Raw genomic sequence first — 22,344 nt, forward strand, 5'->3', positions numbered from 1 at the left:
TCAGTCGAATAGTTCAGTCGAATAATCCAGTCGAATAATTCAGTCGAATAAACAAGTCGCTCAATATTAAGCAGCGGTGGCAGTGGGCTAAGATGATATGGTAGCAAATCATGCTCTTAGACATAGCTGAAGGAGCCGGGGCATGGGGTAGAGACCGGGGGGCTTCCCAATTAGTTTCAAGAAATGAAAAGAAATGAAATGGGGTTTTAACGTCCTACTGTTCTGCTTGGAACTGGGCTAATGAAGACGGGCATACGCCATACACTGTGCGATGAGGGAAATTTTGCCCGGACAGCGGCACTACGGCGTACTCTTATATCGAATTCCATCTGTCAAGGGATCTTTTACGTCCACGCCAATGTGCACACGGGACCTCGGTTTTTCGTCCCATCCGAACGACTAGACAGCTGTCCTTGTCCGCCTCGAAAAGAATAGAGTCCCTATATATGATATGAACTAAGAAAGGGGATGGGGTGGGGCGGGGGTGGGGGGGATGAGGTATTTGACATTTTCATGTGGCCTCGTCCAGTCGATAAAATCAGTCAGTTAGTTCAGTCGAATAATCCAGTCGAATAAACCAGTCGAATAATTCAGTCGAAAAGTTCAGTCGAATAAACCAGTCGAATAGTTCAGTCGAATACTTCAGTCGAATAGTTCAGTCGAATAATTCAGTCGAATAAACAAGTCGCTCAATATTAAGCAGCGGTGGCAGTGGGCTAAGATGATATGGTAGCAAATCATGCTCTTAGACATAGCTGAAGGAGCCGGGGCATGGGGTAGAGACCGGGGGGCTTCCCAACTAGTTTCAAGAAATGAAAAGAAATGAAATGGAGTTTTAACGTCCTACTGTTCTGCTTGGAACTGGGCTAATGAAGACGGGCATACGCCATACACTGTGCTATGAGGGAAATTTTGCCCGGACAGCGGCACTACGGCATACTCTTATATCGAATTCCATCTGTCAAAGGGATCTTTTACGTCCACGCGAATGTGGACACGGGACCTCGGTTTTTCGTCCCATCCGAACGACTAGACAGCTGTCCTTGTCCGCCTCGAAAAGAATAGAGTCCCTATATATGATATGAACGAAGAAAGAGGATGGGGTGGGGCGGGGGGGATGAGGTATTTGACATTTTCATGTGGCCTCGTCCAGTCGATAAAATCAGTCAGTTAGTTCAGTCGAATAATCCAGTCGAATAAACCAGTCGAATAATTCAGTCGAAAAGTTCAGTCGAATACTTCAGTCGAATAGTTCAGTCGAATAATCCAGTCGAATAATTCAGTCGAATAAACAAGTCGCTCAATATTAAGCAGCGGTGGCAGTGGGCTAAGATAATATAGTAGCAAATCATGCTCGTAGCCATAGATGAAGGAGCCGGGGGCATGGGGTAGGGACCGGGGGGCTTCCCAACCAGTTTCAAAAAATGAAAAGAAATGAAATGGGGTTTTAACGTCCTACTGTTCTGCTTGGAACTGGGCTAATGAAGACGGGCAGACGCCATACACTGTGCGATGAGGGAAATTTTGCCCGGACAGCGGCACTACGGCCTACTCTTATATCGAATTCCATCTGTCAAAGGGATCTTTTACGTCCACTCCAATGTATACACGGGACCTCGGTTTTTCGTCCCATCCGAAAGACTAGACAGCTGTCCTTGTCCGCCACGAAAAGAATAGAGTCCCTATATATGATATGAACGAAGAAAGGGGATGGGGTGGGGCGGGGGGGGGGGGGGTATTTGACATTTTCATGTGGCCTCGTCCAGTCGATAAAATCAGTCAGTTAGTTCAGTCGAATAATCCAGTCGAATAAACCAGTCGAATAATTCAGTCGAATAGTTCAGTCGAATAAACCAGTCGAATAGTTCAGTCGAATAATTCAGTCGAATAATCCAGTCGAATAATTCAGTCGAATAAACAAGTCGCTCAATATTAAGCAGCGGTGGCAGTGGGCTAAGATGATATGGTAGCAAATCATGCTCTTAGACATAGCTGAAGGAGCCGGGGCATGGGGTAGAGACCGGGGGGCTTCCCAACTAGTTTCAAGAAATGAAAAGAAATGAAATGGGGTTTTAACGTCCTACTGTTCTGCTTGGAACTGGGCTAATGAAGACGGGCATACGCCATACACTGTGCGATGAGTGAAATTTTGCCCGGACAGCGGCACTACGGCCTACTCTTATATCGAATTCCATCTGTCAAGGGAACTTTTACGACCACGTCAATGTGGACACGGGACCTCGGTTTTTCGTCCCATCCGAACGACTAGACAGCTGTCCTTGTCCGCCTCGAAAAGAATATAGTCCCTATATATGATATGCACGAAGAAAGGGGATGGGGTGGGGCGGGGGTGGGGGGGATGAGGTATTTGACATTGTCATGTGGCCTCGTCCAGTCGATAAAACCAGTCAGTTAGTTCAGTCGAATAATCCAGTCGAATAAACCAGTCGAATAATTCAGTCGAAAAGTTCAGTCGAATAAACCAGTCGAATAGTTCAGTCGAATAATTCAGTCGAATAATCCAGTCGAATAATTCAGTCGCTCAATATTAAGCAGCGGTGGCAGCGGGCTAAGATAATATAGTAGCAAATCATGCTCGTAGCCATAGCTGAAGGAGCCGGGGGCATGGGGTAGGGACCGGGGGGCTTCCCAACTAGTTTCAAGAAATGAAAAGAAATGAAATGGGGTTTTAACGTCCTACTGTTCTGCTTGGAACTGGGCTAATGAAGACGGGCATACGCCATACACTGTGCTATGATGGAAATTTTGCCCGGACAGCGGCACTACGGCCTACTCTTTTATCGAATTCCATCTGTCAAGGGATCTTTTACGACCACGTCAATGTGGACACGGGACCTCGGTTTTTCGTCCCATCCGAACGACTAGACAGCTGTCCTTGTCCGCCTCGAAAAGAATATAGTCCCTATATATGATATGAACGAAGAAAGGGGATGGGGTGGGGCGGGGGTGGGGGGGATGAGGTATTTGACATTGTCATGTGGCCTCGTCCAGTCGATAAAACCAGTCAGTTAGTTCAGTCGAATAATCCAGTCGAATAATTCAGTCGAAAAGTTCAGTCGAATAAACCAGTCGAATAATTCAGTCGAATAAACAAGTCGCTCAATATTAAGCAGCGGGCTAAGATAATATGATAGCAAATCATGCTCGTAGACATAGCTGAAGGAGCCGGGGCATGGGGTAGGGACCGGGGGGCTTCCCAACTAGTTTCAAGAAATGAAAAGAAATGAAATGGGGGTTCAACGTCCTTCTGTTCTGCTTGGAACTGGGCTAATGAAGACGGGCATACGCCATACACTGTGCTATGATGGAAATTTTGCCCGGACAGCGGCACTACGGCCTACTCTTTTATCGAATTCCATCTGTCAAGGGATCTTTTACGTCCACTCCAATATATACACGGGACCTCGGTTTTTCGTCCCATCCGAACGACCAGACAGCTGTACTTGTCCGCCTCGAAAAGAATAGAGTCCCTATATATGATATGAACGTAGAAAGGGGATGGGGTGGGGCGGGGGATGAGGTATTTGACATTTTCATGTGGCCTCGTCCAGTCGATAAAACCAGTCAGTTAGTTCAGTCGAATAATCCAGTCGAATAATTCAGTCGAAAAGTTCAGTCGAATAAACCAGTCGAATAGTTCAGTCGAATAATTCAGTCGAATAAACAAGTCGCTCAATATTAAGCAGCGGTGGCAGTGGGCTAAGATGATATGGTAGCAAATCATGCTCTTAGACATAGCTGAAGGAGCCGGGGCATGGGGTAGAGACCGGGGGGCTTCCCAACTAGTTTCAAGAAATGAAAAGAAATGAAATGAGGTTTTAACGTCCTACTGTTCTGCTTGGAACTGGGCTAATGAAGACGGGCATACGCCATACACTGTGCGATGAGGGAAATTTTGCCCGGACAGCGGCACTACGGCCTACTCTTATATCGAATTCCATCTGTCAAAGGGATCTTTTACGTCCACTCCAATATATACACGGGACCTCGGTTTTTCGTCCCATCCGAACGACTAGACAGCTGTCCTTGTCCGCCTCGAAAAGAATAGAGTCCCTATATATGATATGAACGAAGAAAGGGGATGGGGTGGGGCGGGGGTGGGGGGGATGAGGTATTTGACATTTTCATGTGGCCTCGTCCAGTCGATAAAATCAGTCAGTTAGTTCAGTCGAATAATCCAGTCGAATAAACCAGTCGAATAATTCAGTCGAAAAGTTCAGTCGAATAAACCAGTCGAATAGTTCAGTCGAATAATCCAGTCGAATAATTCAGTCGAATAAACAAGTCGCTCAATATTAAGCAGCGGTGGCAGCGGGCTAAGATAATATAGTAGCAAATCATGCTCGTAGCCATAGCTGAAGGAGCCGGGGGCATGGGGTAGGGACCGGGGGGCTTCCCAACTAGTTTCAAGAAATGAAAAGAAATGACATGGGGTTTTAACGTCCTACAGTTCTGCTTGGAACTGGGCTAATGATTTGCTACTAATTATCTTAGCCCGCTGCCACCGCTGCTTAATATTGAGCGACTTGTTTATTCGACTGAATTATTCGACTGGTTTATTCGACTGAACTTTTCAACTGAATTATTCGACTGGTTTATTCGACTGGATTATTCGACTGAATTAACTGACTGGTTTTATCGACTGGACGAGGCCACATGAGAATGTCAAATACCTCATCCACCCCCACTCCCCGCACCACGCCATCCCCTTTCTTCGTTCATATCATATATAGGGACTCTATTCTTTTCGAGGCGGACAAGGACAGCTGTCTAGTCGTTCGGATGGGACGAAAAACCGAGGTCCCGTGTAAACATTGGAGTGGACGTAAAAGATCCCTTTGACAGATGGAATTCGATATAAGAGTAGGCCGTAGTGCCGCTGTCCGGGCAAAATTTCCCTCATCGCACAGTGTATGGCGTATGCCCGTCTTCATTAGCCCAGTTCCAAGCAGAACAGTAGGACGTTAAAAACCCATTTCATTTCTTTTCATTTCTTGAAACTAGTTGGGAAGCCCCCCGGTCTCTACCCCATGCCCCGGCTCCTTCAGCTATGTCTACGAGCATGATTTGCTACCATATTATCTTAGCCCGCTGCCACCGCTGCTTAATATTGAGCGACTTGTTTATTCGACTGAATTATTCGACTGAACTATTCGACTGGTTTATTCGACTGAACTTTTCGACTGAATTATTCGACTGGATTATTCGACTGAACTAACTGACTGATTTTATCGACTGGACGAGGCCACATGAAAATGTCAAATACCTCACCCCCACCCCACCCCATCCCCTTTCTTCGTTCATATCATATATAGGGACTCTATTCTTTTCGAGGCGGACAAGGACAGCTGTCTAGTCGTTCGGATGGGACGAAAAACCGAGGTCCCGTGTGCACAATGGCGTGGACGTAAAAGATCCCTTTGACAGATGGAATTCGATATAAGAGTAGGCCGTAGTGCCGCTGTCCGGGCAAAATTTCCCTCATCGCACAGTGTATGGCGTATGCCCGTCTTCATTAGCCCAGTTCCAAGCAGAACAGAAGGACGTTAAACCCCATTTCATTTCTTGAAACTAGTTGGGAAGCCCCCCGGTCCCTACCCCATGCCCCGGCTCCTTCAGCTATGGCTACGAGCATGATTTGCTACTATATTATCTTAGCCCGCTGCCACCGCTGCTTAATATTGAGCTACTTGTTTATTCGACTGAATTATTCGACTGAAGTATTCGACTGAACTTTTCGACTGAATTATTCGACTGGATTATTCGACTGAACTAACTGACTGATTTTATCGACTGGACGAGGCCACATGAAAATGTCAAATACCTCACCCCCACCCCCGCCCCACCCCATCCCCTTTCTTCGTTCATATCATATATAGGGACTCTATTCTTTTCGAGGCGGACAAGGACAGCTGTCTAGTCTTTCGGATGGGACGAAAAACCGAGGTCCCGTGTCTACATTGGAGTGGACGTAAAAGATCCCTTTGACAGATGGAATTCGATATAAGAGTAGGCCGTAGTGCCGCTGTCCTGGCAAAATTTCCCTCATCGCACAGTGTATGGCGTCTGCCCGTCTTCATTAGCCCAGTTCCAAGCAGAACAGAAGGACGTTAAACCCCATTTCATTTCTTTTCATTTCTTGAAACTAGTTGGGAAGCCCCCCGGTCCCTACCCCATGCCCCCGGCTCCTTCAGCTATGGCTACGAGCATGATTTGCTACTATATTATCTTAGCCCGCTGCCACCGCTGCTTAATATTGAGCGACTGAATTATTCGACTGGATTATTCGACTGAATTATTCGACTGAACTATTCGACTGGTTTATTCGACTGAACTTTTCGACTGAATTATTCGACTGGTTTATTCGACTGGATTATTCGACTGAACTAACTGACTGGTTTTATCGACTGGACGATGCCACATGAAAATGTCAAATACCTCATCCCCGCCCCACCCCATCCCCTTTCTACGTTCATATCATATATAGGGACTCTATTCTTTTCGAGGCGGACAAGGACAGCTGTCTAGTCTTTCGGATGGGACGAAAAACCGAGGTCCCGAGTCTACATTGGAGTGGACGAAAAAGATCCCTTTGACAGATGGAATTCGATAAAAGAGTAGGCCGTAGTGCCGCTGTCCGGGCAAAATTTCCATCATAGCACAGTGTATGGCGTATGCCCGTCTTCATTAGCCCAGTTCCAAGCAGAACAGAAGGACGTTGAACCCCCATTTCATTTCTTTTCATTTCTTGAAACTAGTTGGGAAGCCCCCCGGTCCCTACCCCATGCCCCGGCTCCTTCAGCTATGTCTACGAGCATGATTTGCTACCATATTATCTTAGCCCGCTGCTTAATATTGAGCGACTTGTTTATTCGACTGAATTATTCGACTGAACTATTCGACTGAAGTATTCGACTGTTTTATTCGACTGAACTTTTCGACTGAATTATTCGACTGGTTTATTCGACTGGATTATTCGACTGAACTAACTGACTGATTTTATCGACTGGACGATGCCACATGAAAATGTCAAATACCTCATCCCCCTCCCCCGCCCCACCCCATCCCCTTTCTTCGTTCATATCATATATAGGGACTCTATTCTTTTCGAGGCGGACAAGGACAGCTGTCTAGTCTTTCGGATGGGACGAAAAACCGAGGTCCCGTGTCTACATTGGAGTGGACGTAAAAGATCCCTTTGACAGATGGAATTCGATATAAGAGTAGGCCGTAGTGCCGCTGTCCGGGCAAAATTTCCCTCATCGCACAGTGTATGGCGTCTGCCCGTCTTCATTAGCCCAGTTCCAAGCAGAACAGAAGGACGTTAAACCCCATTTCATTTCTTTTCATTTCTTGAAACTAGTTTGGAAGCCCCCCCGGTCCCTACCCCATGCCCCCGGCTCCTTCAGCTATGGCTACGAGCATGATTTGCTACTATATTATCTTAGCCCGCTGCCACCGCTGCTTAATATTGAGCGACTGAATTATTCGACTGGATTATTCGACTGAATTATTCGACTGAACTATTCGACTGGTTTATTCGACTGAACTTTTCGACTGAATTATTCGACTGGTTTATTCGACTGGATTATTCGACTGAACTAACTGACTGATTTTATCGACTGGACGAGGCCACATGACAATGTCAAATACCTCATCCCCCCCACCCCCGCCCCACCCCATCCCCTTTCTTCGTTCATATCATATATAGGGACTCTATTCTTTTCGAGGCGGACAAGGACAGCTGTCTAGTCGTTCGGATGGGACGAAAAACCGAGGTCCCGTGTGCACATTGGCGTGGACGTAAAAGATCCCTTGACAGATGGAATTCGATATAAGAGTACGCCGTAGTGCCGCTGTCCGGGCAAAATTTCCCCCATCGCACAGTGTATGGCGTCTGCCCGTCTTCATTAGCCCAGTTCCAAGCAGAACAGTAGGACGTTAAAACCCCATTTCATTTCTTTTCATTTCTTGAAACTAGTTGGGAAGCCCCCCGGTCTCTACCCCATGCCCCGGCTCCTTCAGCTATGTCTAAGAGCATGATTTGCTACCATATCATCTTAGCCCGCTGCCACCGCTGCTTAATATTGAGCGACTTGTTTATTCGACTGAATTATTCGACTGAAGTATTCGACTGAACTTTTCGACTGAATTATTCGACTGGTTTTTTCGACTGGATTATTCGACTGAACTAACTGACTGATTTTATCGACTGGACGAGGCCACATGAAAATGTCAAATACCTCATCCCCCCCCCGCCCCACCCCATCCCCTTTCTTAGTTCATATCATATATAGGGACTCTATTCTTTTCGAGGCGGACAAGGACAGCTGTCTAGTCGTTCGGATGGGACGAAAAACCGAGGTCCCGTGTAAACATTGGAGTGGACGTAAAAGATCCCTTTGACAGATGGAATTCGATATAAGAGTAGGCCGTAGTGCCGCTGTCCGGGCAAAATTTCCCTCATCGCACAGTGTATGGCGTCTGCCCGTCTTCATTAGCCCAGTTCCAAGCAGAACAGAAGGACGTTAAACCCCATTACATTTCTTTTCATTTCTTGAAACTAGTTGGGAAGCCCCCCGGTCCCTACCCCATGCCCCCGGCTCCTTCAGCTATGGCTACGAGCATGATTTGCTACTATATTATCTTAGCCCGCTGCCACCGCTGCTTAATATTGAGCGACTTGTTTATTCGACTGAATTATTCGACTGGATTATTCGACTGAATTATTCGACTGGTTTATTCGACTGAACTTTTCGACTGAATTATTCGACTGGTTTATTCGACTGGATTATTCGACTGAACTAACTGACTGGTTTTATCGACTGGACGAGGCCACATGAAAATGTCAAATACCTCATCCCCCCCCACCCCCGCCCCACCCCATCCCCTTTCTTCGTTTATATCATATATAGGGACTCTATTATTTTCGAGGCGGACAAGGACAGCTGTCTAGTCTTTCGGATGGGACGAAAAACCGAGGTCCCGTGTCTACATTGGAGTGGACGTAAAAGATCCCTTTGACAGATGGAATTCGATATAAGAGTAGGCCGTAGTGCCGCTGTCCGGGCAAAATTTCCCTCATCGCACAGTGTATGGCGTCTGCCCGTCTTCATTAGCCCAGTTCCAAGCAGAACAGAAGGACGTTAAACACCATTTCATTTCTTTTCATTTCTTGAAACTAGTTGGGAAGCCCCCCGGTCCCTACCCCATGCCCCCGGCTCCTTCAGCTATGGCTACGAGCATGATTTGCTACTATATTATCTTAGCCCGCTGCCACCGCTGCTTAATATTGAGCGACTTGTTTATTCGACTGAATTATTCGACTGGATTATTCGACTGAACTATTCGACTGGTTTATTCGACTGAACTTTTCGACTGAATTATTCGACTGGTTTATTCGACTGGATTATTCGACTGAACTAACTGACTGATTTTATCGACTGGACGAGGCCACATGAAAATGTCAAATACCTCATCCCCCCCCCACCCCCGCCCCACCCCATCCGTTTCTTCGTTTATATCATATATAGGGACTCTATTCTTTTCGAGGCGGACAAGGACAGCTGTCTAGTCTTTCGGATTGGACGAAAAACCGAGGTCCCGTGTCTACATTGGAGTGGACGTAAAAGATCCCTTTGACAGATGGAATTCGATATAAGAGTAGGCCGTAGTGCCGCTGTCCGGGCAAAATTTCCCTCATCGCACAGTGTATGGCGTCTGCCCGTCTTCATTAGCCCAGTTCCAAGCAGAACAGTAGGACGTTAAAACCCCATTTCATTTCTTTTCATTTCTTGAAACTAGTTGGGAAGCCCCCCGGTCACTACCCCATGCCCCCGACTCCTTCAGCTATGGCTACGAGCATGATTTGCTACTATATTATCTTAGCCCGCTGCCACCGCTGCTTAATATTGAGCGACTTGTTTATTCGACTGAATTATTCGACTGGATTATTCGACTGAACTATTCGACTGGTTTATTCGACTGAACTTTTCGACTGAATTATTCGACTGGTTTATTCGACTGGATTATTCGACTGAACTAACTGACTGGTTTTATCGACTGGACGAGGGCACATGAAAATGTCAAATACCTCACCCCCCCCCCGCCCCACCCCATCCCCTTTCTTCGTTTATATCATATATAGGGACTCTATTCTTTTCGAGGCGGACAAGGACAGCTGTCTAGTCTTTCGGATGGGACGAAAAACCGAGGTCCCGTGTCTACATTGGAGTGGACGTAAAAGATCCCTTTGACAGATGGAATTCGATATAAGAGTAGGCCGTAGTGCCGCTGTCCGGGCAAAATTTCCCTCATCGCACAGTGTATGGCGTCTGCCCGTCTTCATTAGCCCAGTTCCAAGCAGAACAGAAGGACGTTAAACCCCATTACATTTCTTTTCATTTCTTGAAACTAGTTGGGAAGCCCCCCGGTCCCTACCCCATGCCCCCGGCTCCTTCAGCTATGGCTACGAGCATGATTTGCTACTATATTATCTTAGCCCGCTGCCACCGCTGCTTAATATTGAGCGACTTGTTTATTCGACTGAATTATTCGACTGAATTATTCGACTGGTTTATTCGACTGGTTTATTCGACTGAACTTTTCGACTGAATTATTCGACTGGTTTATTCGACTGGATTATTCGACTGAACTAACTGACTGGTTTTATCGACTGGACGAGGCCACATGAAAATGTCAAATACCTCATCCCCCCCCACCCCCGCCCCACCCCATCCCCTTTCTTCGTTTATATCATATATAGGGACTCTATTATTTTCGAGGCGGACAAGGACAGCTGTCTAGTCTTTCGGATGGGACGAAAAACCGAGGTCCCGTGTCTACATTGGAGTGGACGTAAAAGATCCCTTTGACAGATGGAATTCGATATAAGAGTAGGCCGTAGTGCCGCTGTCCGGGCAAAATTTCCCTCATCGCACAGTGTATGGCGTCTGCCCGTCTTCATTAGCCCAGTTCCAAGCAGAACAGAAGGACGTTAAACACCATTTCATTTCTTTTCATTTCTTGAAACTAGTTGGGAAGCCCCCCGGTCCCTACCCCATGCCCCCGGCTCCTTCAGCTATGGCTACGAGCATGATTTGCTACTATATTATCTTAGCCCGCTGCCACCGCTGCTTAATATTGAGCGACTTGTTTATTCGACTGAATTATTCGACTGGATTATTCGACTGAACTATTCGACTGGTTTATTCGACTGAACTTTTCGACTGAATTATTCGACTGGTTTATTCGACTGGATTATTCGACTGAACTAACTGACTGATTTTATCGACTGGACGAGGCCACATGAAAATGTCAAATACCTCATCCCCCCCCACCCCCGCCCCACCCCATCCGTTTCTTCGTTTATATCATATATAGGGACTCTATTCTTTTCGAGGCGGACAAGGACAGCTGTCTAGTCTTTCGGATTGGACGAAAAACCGAGGTCCCGTGTCTACATTGGAGTGGACGTAAAAGATCCCTTTGACAGATGGAATTCGATATAAGAGTAGGCCGTAGTGCCGCTGTCCGGGCAAAATTTCCCTCATCGCACAGTGTATGGCGTCTGCCCGTCTTCATTAGCCCAGTTCCAAGCAGAACAGTAGGACGTTAAAACCCCATTTCATTTCTTTTCATTTCTTGAAACTAGTTGGGAAGCCCCCCGGTCACTACCCCATGCCCCCGACTCCTTCAGCTATGGCTACGAGCATGATTTGCTACTATATTATCTTAGCCCGCTGCCACCGCTGCTTAATATTGAGCGACTTGTTTATTCGACTGAATTATTCGACTGGATTATTCGACTGAACTATTCGACTGGTTTATTCGACTGAACTTTTCGACTGAATTATTCGACTGGTTTATTCGACTGGATTATTCGACTGAACTAACTGACTGGTTTTATCGACTGGACGAGGGCACATGAAAATGTCAAATACCTCACCCCCCCCCGCCCCACCCCATCCCCTTTCTTCGTTTATATCATATATAGGGACTCTATTCTTTTCGAGGCGGACAAGGACAGCTGTCTAGTCTTTCGGATGGGACGAAAAACCGAGGTCCCGTGTCTACATTGGAGTGGACGTAAAAGATCCCTTTGACAGATGGAATTCGATATAAGAGTAGGCCGTAGTGCCGCTGTCCGGGCAAAATTTCCCTCATCGCACAGTTTATGGCGTCTGCCCGTCTTCATTAGCCCAGTTCCAAGCAGAACAGAAGGACGTTAAACCCCATTTCATTTCTTGAAACTAGTTGGGAAGCCCCCCGGTCCCTACCCCATGCCCCGGCTCCTTCAGCTATGGCTACGAGCATGATTTGCTACTATATTATCTTAGCCCGCTGCCACCGCTGCTTAATATTGAGCTACTTGTTTATTCGACTGAATTATTCGACTGAACTATTCGACTGGTTTATTCGACTGAACTTTTCGACTGAATTATTCGACTGGTTTATTCGACTGGATTATTCGACTGAACTAACTGACTGGTTTTATCGACTGGACGAGGCCACATGAAAATGTCAAATACCTCATCCCCCGCCCCACCCCATCCCCTTTCTACGTTCATATCATATATAGGGACTCTATTCTTTTCGAGGCGGACAAGTACAGCTGTCTGGTCGTTCGGATGGGACGAAAAACCGAGGTCCCGTGTATATATTGGAGTGGACGTAAAAGATCCCTTTACAGATGGAATTCGATAAAAGAGTAGGCCGTAGTGCCGCTGTCCGGGCAAAATTTCCATCATAGCACAGTGTATGGCGTATGCCCGTCTTCATTAGCCCAGTTCCAAGCAGAACAGAAGGACGTTGAACCCCCATTTCATTTCTTTTCATTTCTTGAAACTAGTTGGGAAGCCCCCCGGTCCCTACCCCATGCCCCGGCTCCTTCAGCTATGTCTACGAGCATGATTTGCTACCATATTATCTTAGCCCGCTGCTTAATATTGAGCGACTTGTTTATTCGACTGAATTATTCGACTGAACTATTCGACTGGTTTATTCGACTGAACTTTTCGACTGAATTATTCGACTGGATTATTCGACTGAACTAACTGACTGGTTTTATCGACTGGACGAGGCCACATGAAAATGTCAAATACCTCATCCCCCGCCCCACCCCATCCCCTTTCTACGTTCATATCATATATAGGGACTCTATTCTTTTCGAGGCGGACAAGTACAGCTGTCTGGTCGTTCGGATGGGACGAAAAACCGAGGTCCCGTGTATATATTGGAGTGGACGTAAAAGATCCCTTGACAGATGGAATTCGATAAAAGAGTAGGCCGTAGTGCCGCTGTCCGGGCAAAATTTCCATCATAGCACAGTGTATGGCGTATGCCCGTCTTCATTAGCCCAGTTCCAAGCAGAACAGAAGGACGTTGAACCCCCATTTCATTTCTTTTCATTTCTTGAAACTAGTTGGGAAGCCCCCCGGTCCCTACCCCATGCCCCGGCTCCTTCAGCTATGTCTACGAGCATGATTTGCTACCATATTATCTTAGCCCGCTGCTTAATATTGAGCGACTTGTTTATTCGACTGAATTATTCGACTGAACTATTCGACTGGTTTATTCGACTGGATTATTCGACTGAACTAACTGACTGGTTTTATCGACTGGACGAGGCCACATGAAAATGTCAAATACCTTATCCCCCCCACCCCCGCCCCACCCCATCCCCTTTCTTCGTTCATATCATATATAGGGACTCTATTCTTTTCGAGGCGGACAAGGACAGCTGTCTAGTCTTTCGGATGGGACGAAAAACCGAGGTCCCGTGTATACATTGGAGTGGACGTAAAAGATCCCTTTGACAGATGGAATTCGATATAAGAGTAGGCCGTAGTGCCGCTGTCCGGGCAAAATTTCCCTCATCGCACAGTGCACTATGGCGTATGCCCGTCTTCATTAGCCCAGTTCCAAGCAGAACAAAAGGACGTTGAACCCCCATTTCATTTCTTTTCATTTCTTGAAATTAGTTGGGAAGCCCCCCGGTCCCTACCCCATGCCCCCGGCTCCTTCAGCTATGGCTACGAGCATGATTTGCTACTATATTATCTTAGCCCGCTGCCACCGCTGCTTAATATTGAGCAACTTGTTTATTCGACTGAATTATTCGACTGAACTTTTCGACTGGTTTATTCGACTGGATTATTCGACTGAACTAACTGATTGATTTTATCGACTGGGCGAGGCCACATGAAAATGTCAAATACTGAAGCGACTAGATACTATGCTGTCATCAGTTTTATGCATCGGACACAGACTTAATTCAAGTTGTTTATATTAGTACGGCCATTGTTTTCAGTTGATGACGTCAGTCGTTGACCCTTAACCCTAGATGACGACCTTACTCGCAAAGAGAGGTCAACACGTTGTTTAGGGTATTGCTATTGGAAGGAAAATCTCAATAAAATTGTGACTTCAACTGTCAGATTTGAACTTGGGGGAAAATAATCAAAATAGACAAAAAACGATGTAATCATAATTGAGTTAGTGCGTTTTTTATTTCAGTCAAACAAACTATTCCCAAATTTTAGCCCAACCATCGACCGAGTTTGTTGACTGGAAATTCTAGTGGTACTTAGGGGTAATTGAAGCACGTGTCTCGAATGTAAACAAGGGAACGGTAAACTCCACAGATATTTGGTTGTCAAAATTACTGAATCAGATATTTGATTAGTCATGGCTGATTTGATTAATCCAGTAACTGTAGTTTCTTTATTAACCACGGCTGCATTTGCCGTGTTTAGCATCATTTGTGGTTTTAAGTTAAAACGGACTTTGCCCCAAATTGAGAAATGGGTTCTGTCCTGGCTGGTGTTTGACGCATTGATTCATTGGACTCTGGTTAGTAGCCAATGGCCTTCAACAGTCAGTTGAGTCATATATTTTCAATACAGGGATCATTGAACATTAATTACTGAGTAATCTATATACTGATCTGAATAGGCTACTATAGATTTGTATTAAGGGCATAGGATTAGTTAATATGTGATTGTGTTATATAAATTGGCAGAGATTTCTATATATATCACCCCTCACCCCCTGTTGTTAAGCTACAAGTAGACCTACAAAAAAAAAATAAAAAAATTGTAAAACAACACTTTTTATTTTATGGGAAAAGTGTCAAAGTCGTTTGCTTTATCCTTTATCATCAGATGGTGGTATGGGATAGGCATTCAAAATGCGAAATAATATGATATTAATGTAGACATCATATGTGATACCACAGTTAATGGTGTCAATGAAATTGAATCACAATGTGATCCTTTTAATTCATAATAAAAAGTTAATTTATAATAAAAATTAACGTCAAATGAGGTTGGGGTTTGTCTCTTTAAAAAGCTCAGAGTTTATGTATGCCTACGTAATTTGATGGGGATGATGGCATCATCATTGTCAACTGGCAAATTTCCTTAACAGAAACCTGGCAAACTCCCTGTACGAGTTCATGATTCACAATGAAATAGTCCCACAAATAAAATAATTCTCTTGTAACATCAGAATTTTCTTCACAATGTAAATTACAGAGACTGAGAGAAAAATGGGGTTTAACTAACGTCCACTTGACACAAACTAGGTCATTTCGGGATTAACACATGGTTCAAGTTTATTTCAATAATTCGCTTGTGGATATGGTCTTTAGCAGTGGGAGGAAACCGGAGGACCTGGATAAAAACCCACGAGGTTGGACAGGTGACCCTACTCCTCAACACGCACAACCGGGGAATTGAAACCACGCCAGTTGACTCAGTGACAGACCTTATGGTACAGCACACACATCATAACATCATAAACGAAACTATGCACAGGGGCTTTTGGTCTTCGAATAGAGTGCAGTACAAGTAGAAACCCTCAAGAACAACAGGGTGCCATGCAGAGTAATGGCGCAGGATGACTATTAACTTGATTCCCCTTATCAGATGAAGGGCATAGCAAGATGAAGGGCCTCTAGAGCAAGAAAAACATCTAGTCATTTGGATGGAACCAAAAATTGAAATATAATTAAACCATGTATTTGTCACGAAATGACCTAGTTAGTGACGAGTAGATGTAGGCCCGATTTGTATACTGTATTTGCATTACAAGAAAGTCTCAAGCTGTCTCAATTTAGAAAGCTGTCATTTGCTTGGTGTCCCCATGTTTGTATTTTCTATTTCAGGAAGTTGTCTTTCTTTATTTGTCATTAACTGGTACTGTTGAAAAATCTCAACATTTTACTGCAGATCTATGTAAGAAGATTTTATAATATTTTTATTCTCCTTTAACAGGGTTGTATGTTAATAGGGCATATGTTAATAGGGCATGGGCTCCAACATTATTGAGAATTTTACTAAACACCAATATTTGTTTTTATTTACGTATATATATATACAAATATATTTCTGTGATATTGTTTGATTTGTCTTGTTACGATCACCATGTGTTTGGCGCAATATAGCACAGTTGGAGCTAAAGTGCCCTTAAAACCACATTACATTTCCCACAGTATTTGAGTTGTATGAAACCTCGGGGATACTCAATTGATCGTTCCTGAATTTCCTCAATCCCCAGAATATTTTTGACGTGGTTTCCCCTTGTCAGTGGTGTGGGACAGAGGGCCTGACAAGGACAGCTGTCTAGTCATTCGGATGGGACAAAAAACTGAGGTCCCATGTATACATTGGCGTGCATGTCAAAGATCCCTTGGCAGTTGGAATTTGATATAAGAGTAGGCCATAGTGCCACTGCCTGGGCAAAATTTCCCTCATAACATACTGTATGGCACACTGTATGGCGTATGCCTGTCTTCCTTAGCCCAGTTCGGAGCAGAACAGTAGGACGTTAAAACCCAATTTCATTTCAATTGAACTTTCCAAATCCCCAAAATAGAGTCAGTCAAGTGAAAAGGGGGATTTTGGACTGCAACACAAATGTCGACTGTATAAGAAAATATATCAACCAACCATGAAAGCTGAGACATAATCGTTGTGTTTAATAAAGTCACGATTCTACTCATACCACCTCAATTCTGTCAATTTGGGATGTCAATCGAGAATGCCCAAAGTGTTCTCTTATCTTTATTGGCTGTTCAACTAGTTGTGCAGATGAAAGCTATTTAGAGTTACTGCCCTTACATTGAAATCGAAATGAAATGGGGTTTAACGTCCAACTGTCCTGCTCCGAACTGGGCTAATGAAGACGGGCACACCTGTTTGCTGCAAGATCTTCCTAAGTGTGCCGCAAAATTTTGAACGGAACACTAAAACATGTGATCCCAATTGAGTATTCATTAGTGTCTACTGATAATTTCATAGCTGTGTTTTTCTTCATTTAGTTTGAGTCATTCTAAGTTTCTATGACTAGTCTCTGCCTATGGTTGTATGCCGTCTGACTTACCATGTTTGTATTTTGCAAAATTCAGATATTTTTCATATAAATTTAGCCAGATGTGCCGCTATTTTTTCATGTGTTCCATGGTGTGCCGTTGGCAAAAAAAGGTTGAGAACCACTGCCTTACGGTAATGAAAGTGAGAGTTTTTGACATTTTTTATTTTTAAACCTTTAAAATAATGTAAACAACTTGACCTACTTGAGTTTTTGTTACATTGTCTGGCTTTCTATTTCAGGGAAAGAGTATGGTAAAGCTGATAAACGTTGGTTGGTTTCTGATCCTACAGTTGTCTCCCTTGAGATACTAACAGTAGTTGTTGATGGATTGTTGTGCCTTGTGCTTATTTACGCTATCATACGAAACAAGAATTATAGACATTTCGTTCAGATTATTTTGTGTGTGTGTGAATTATATGGGGGTAAGTCATTTGTTTTGAGAGAGAGCGAAATGGGGTTAACTCCATTCATCACAAACTAGATCATTTCGGGACAAACACATGGTACAATTTTATTTCAATAATCGCTTGCAGTGGGAGAAAACCAGAGAACCCGAAGAAAACCCACATCATGAGGCAGGCTACCATACTCCTTGTCTCAAGTGTAGGATTAAAACCACCCTACTTGACTCAATGACAGACCTTATGATCTAAAGCATGCTATGCCACACATCTACCCACCTTGATTTTAAGTTGATGTTTTCTGTATCAAACTGTTGCCCAGTAGGTAAGGTGTTGGCTCACTAACAATAAGGTCCAGGGTTTGAGGTACAAATCTGTTGATATTACTAATATGTGTCTAGCATAATGTTCAAAGCTTCTGGGATGAGTTGATTTGTACATGGTTGGCACTTAATAATACTGTTTTGTAGTAAATGCTGTACGCTCTGATATCTGGCAATATGTCAAAACATTTGTGTTCCGACTTTCCGACCTCATGGATTTTCTCTGGGTCCTGGTTTCTTCCTACTGCTAAAGATCCCCCTTCGCGCAAGTGAATTATTGAAATTAAATTGAACCATATATTAGTCCCAATATGACCTAGTTTGTGTCGAGTGGACGTTAAATCTTGACAACTGCTGACATATTGCAAGTACACAGGTTAGGATATTTACTGTGACATGTGCCGACCTTAGTGCTTGTCACTGCTTGACCATTATTCCAGACATGTGACACGATGAGTGTGATTCTTCATGCCACTATTTATTTTACCGTTTCCATTAGCCCAGTCGGTGCAGAAAAAGTAGTACGTTAAACCCCATTACATTTTGTTTCTTGCAACTATTTCATATGTTTATTTTTGTAGGTTGGATGACATTTTGTCCCGAATGGTTGACAGGAAGTAAAAATTTAGTAACTGATAATGTTCTTTATTTGTGGGTGTACCTGATATTCTTTAATGGTATATGGGTAGTTATCCCCCTTGGTTTACTTTATCAATCCTATGTGGATATGACTACAATGACTACAGCTGGTGAAGAAGTCCATGAGCCACAGAAAATAAAAAATGATGGACGATTGCAGGTTATGTCTACTGATGTAAATACAGAATTTGTAAAGAGATACAATACACGAAGTCGAAAAGATAAATAAGAATTTTATTAATTTAATGATAGTGTTCTAGAAATTGTGACTTTTAAAGATTTATAGTTTTATGAACATTTGTTTGCTCAAAATAATTAGTCTGGATAACGCGACGATTTAAGTCATAGTGTTATAGATATCATGATTTTTAAAGAATTATAGTTTTATGAATGATTTGTTTGCTCAAAATAATTAGTCTTGATAACAAGCCCCTGACTATTTTCAATGCTAAAATGTACTCTAACTTAAGTGTTGTGGTGAACATGATTTTTAAAAATTTACAATTTTTATGATAACTCCATATGTAACATAAGTGTTGTGATAAACATGATATTTAAAGATTTATAATTTTTATGAATCAGTTCACTAGTCAAAATAATTATTCTTGGTAACATAAATTATAACTTGCTGATTATCATGTATTGTAGATAATAACTAAATCCATGCTGAAATATACTTGAAATTGATTATTTAAATGGGTATTTAAAGGGGCATTATGTAAGATTTTGCTAAAGAGCTGACAGTTCTCGCTATAATAGTAGAAATAAATTATGAACACTCAAACAACAAAAATTATCATCTGATTGTATGAAATTTATATGCATCATTTAAATTAGTGAAACGAAGAAGCAGCTTACTGAATTCGGCATATCCCGTTAATTACGCCTAAGAGTTATGGCCCTTGTTTCACTTTGTTGAACCTTGTGAACACCTGAACAATAAAAGTTATCACCCTTGTTTCAGTTTATAGAACTTTGTAAACCTTCAAATGACGAAAATTATAAATATGCGACAACTCTGTTAACCGCCCGAACGTATGTTTCGTGACCTGACTGATATTTCTTTAAGAGATTCAACTTTCACAATATTGTTGTCTGCAAGTCATTCAAAATCTCTCAAATGAGGATCAGCAGCTTTGAATTCCAAATATAGATCACATTGTAGAATATTAATCTACTATAACACATACTTATGGAAAATGTTTCCCAAATAAATAGGTAGCTGTTGTTATGTGTGATAGTTTATTGTAGAATATGTTCAACTCTCACAGTAGCCATATTGCTGGTAAGGAGCACATTCAGGTTACCTCCAGTGGATAAATTATATGTATATTTACTTTGGATCTAGTGTAATATTACTTTCTGGATGAAAATAATACACTACAATATAACTAATACAGAAATTATAACCCTATAAAACTTTAAAATAAAATAACCAGTAATTAATCAAGATTAAAGTTAGTATTAAGTTTTATTATGTATTAATTCCTTGGTAATATTTCCGTTTGTTAAACCCTGTGAACGCTCGAATGACAAAAGTTATCATCCGATCTGTATATGTTTGTATATGCATCATTGAAATAAGTGAAACAAAGAAGCCTATTGAATTTTTAGCAATTTCCATTAATTACTTCTAGACTTATGGCCCTTGTTGAACCCTGTGAACGCTCAATCTGTCTAAAAATTATATGTATTATTTAAATTAGTTTTACGAAAAAGCCCATTGAATTTGAGCAACCTATCTTAGGTTATTTTGTAATGCTAAGTTCCTACTATCATGATTTGTGGTATGATTGAAATCATGGTTTTAACCGTGGTGATCCTATCAGGTCTTATCATCTATTGACGTCAGTCTTGGCAATCGTAACAAAACGTATCTACATGTAGCAGATTGTGGACTCGATAGGGACAATCGTATGGTAACACATAGCACGACAGTGGGAACCTAGCTTTACCAAGTACAATGTAAATAAAAGTTGACTCTGTAGTTAAGTATTAGTGCTTCGTTATATTTTACTATCCTTGTATTTTATAGTGAAAAACATTTTATTTTGTCGAGTTAGTGAAAATGAAATATGTTTAATGCTTGAACTTAGTATTTAGTAGTTTATTTTTTATTTTTATGTTTTTTTCGTTTATTTTAATAAACGAGTATCATTTACATTTAGTTTGTCACCGTTTTTATACATCCACATTTTCATGTGGAGTATATTGTCGTCACCCCTGTGCATCTGGATGCCATCCACAATTTGTTTGTGTACACTCTAAAGGTCAAACTTTTTATCCAATTTTGAAAATATTTCGATTCCTTTTCGATGTTGGCATATGACCTCTTCCACTACAACCAGTCAGATCTTCATGTAACAAATATAGATTTGTATTTTAATCAGATTTTTAGTCGTCAGCAGTGCCGGATTTAGATGAAGAGAGACCCTGAGCTATTCCACGTTTGAGTCCCGTACCCACGCCCACCCCACTAACGGGACTAGAGGAAGATGAAACTGTGTTTTAAATACAATTGAGCAAAGCCGAAGATGATGGCGGATGTTTCAGACTTCAGTGCGTGTAAGAAATATTTATAAAAATGTCAAAACTAGTATACGCCTTCAAGGGTAAATTTGTCACTGGTCAGCACCATCTTTGTCTCAGCTATCCAAATCTACTTTAGCAGATCCTGAGCAGTTTGTCGTTTTAGATGGAGGAAGACTTTGTTGAAATAGCCAAACTCAGACGAATTCTTTGATATCAAGCCTTTGGACCCCAAGTGAGTAGCTTTTAATTCCCCAAAGCTCACGCCAAACTTGAAGTTGTCTACGTCCTGGCCAGCTGTTTGCTAAAACCCCTGGGTATGCCCTTGGGCAGACTATTGAACATTCCGGAGATAAGTACCACCAAGATAAGTCGCGTTACTCATCTTACGACTTGCTTGTAAATCCTTCATTATTTTGTTTTTCTTTTTGAGTGAACACGGGATCATTACAATTTACAGGCCCAGGACTGTACAGCGCAGTGGACGCTTACGGCTGGCCCCCGTACCCAGTCACTTGATTATATATTAATTGTTATTTTTTTGCAATGTCTGTGTAGTTTGTCTTGTCCGCAGGTTTGTCTTATCGGTTTTGTTTTATGCGTGTAGTGGGTCCCTCTAGTACATTCTTAAAGGGACATAACTACGACAGCCATACAGAGAAAAGTTCCATTCATATTTAGATGAGATTAGCTTTACCATTGACGTCATATCTGCTTATCATCGTCTGCTATTCCCAACATTTTCAAAGAAGCTTATTTTACCCATTTAATTAAAAAGTCTGCACTGGAACCTAATGTTTTCAAAAATTAAAGACCTATCTCTAACTTAAGTTTTATTTCTGAAACAATGGAGAAATGCATTAGTTCTCAGATAAAGGCTCATCTAGACGATGACTGTTTATATGAACCATTTCAAAGTGCTAATAAACAATTTCACAGTACCGAAACAGCTTTAACTGTACATGTTTAATTTTATAAAATTTATCTGCCGCTTTCGACACGGTGGCCCCCCTATTATTTTACATAGTCTTCATTTTAAATTCGGTATTTATGGA

At 42.7% G+C, this 22,344-nt stretch overlaps 1 protein-coding gene across 1 annotated transcript; it reads left to right on the forward strand.

Moving 5' to 3' along the window:
• The first annotated feature begins 14,601 nt into the window (after positions 1-14,601).
• Positions 14,602-20,923, forward strand: LOC126822817 (emopamil-binding protein-like). The gene is made up of 4 exons (XM_050551831.2): positions 14,602-14,874; positions 16,190-16,259; positions 17,637-17,819; positions 18,703-20,923. The coding sequence occupies exons 1-4, from the start codon at positions 14,710-14,712 to the stop codon at positions 18,987-18,989; spliced, it is 705 nt and encodes a 234-aa protein (XP_050407788.1). The 5' UTR covers positions 14,602-14,709; the 3' UTR covers positions 18,990-20,923.
• Positions 20,924-22,344: the final 1,421 nt, after the last annotated feature.

Source organism: Patella vulgata, chromosome 1 (assembly GCF_932274485.2).
Source record: "Patella vulgata chromosome 1, xgPatVulg1.2, whole genome shotgun sequence".
Taxonomy (NCBI): Eukaryota; Metazoa; Mollusca; class Gastropoda; family Patellidae; genus Patella; species Patella vulgata.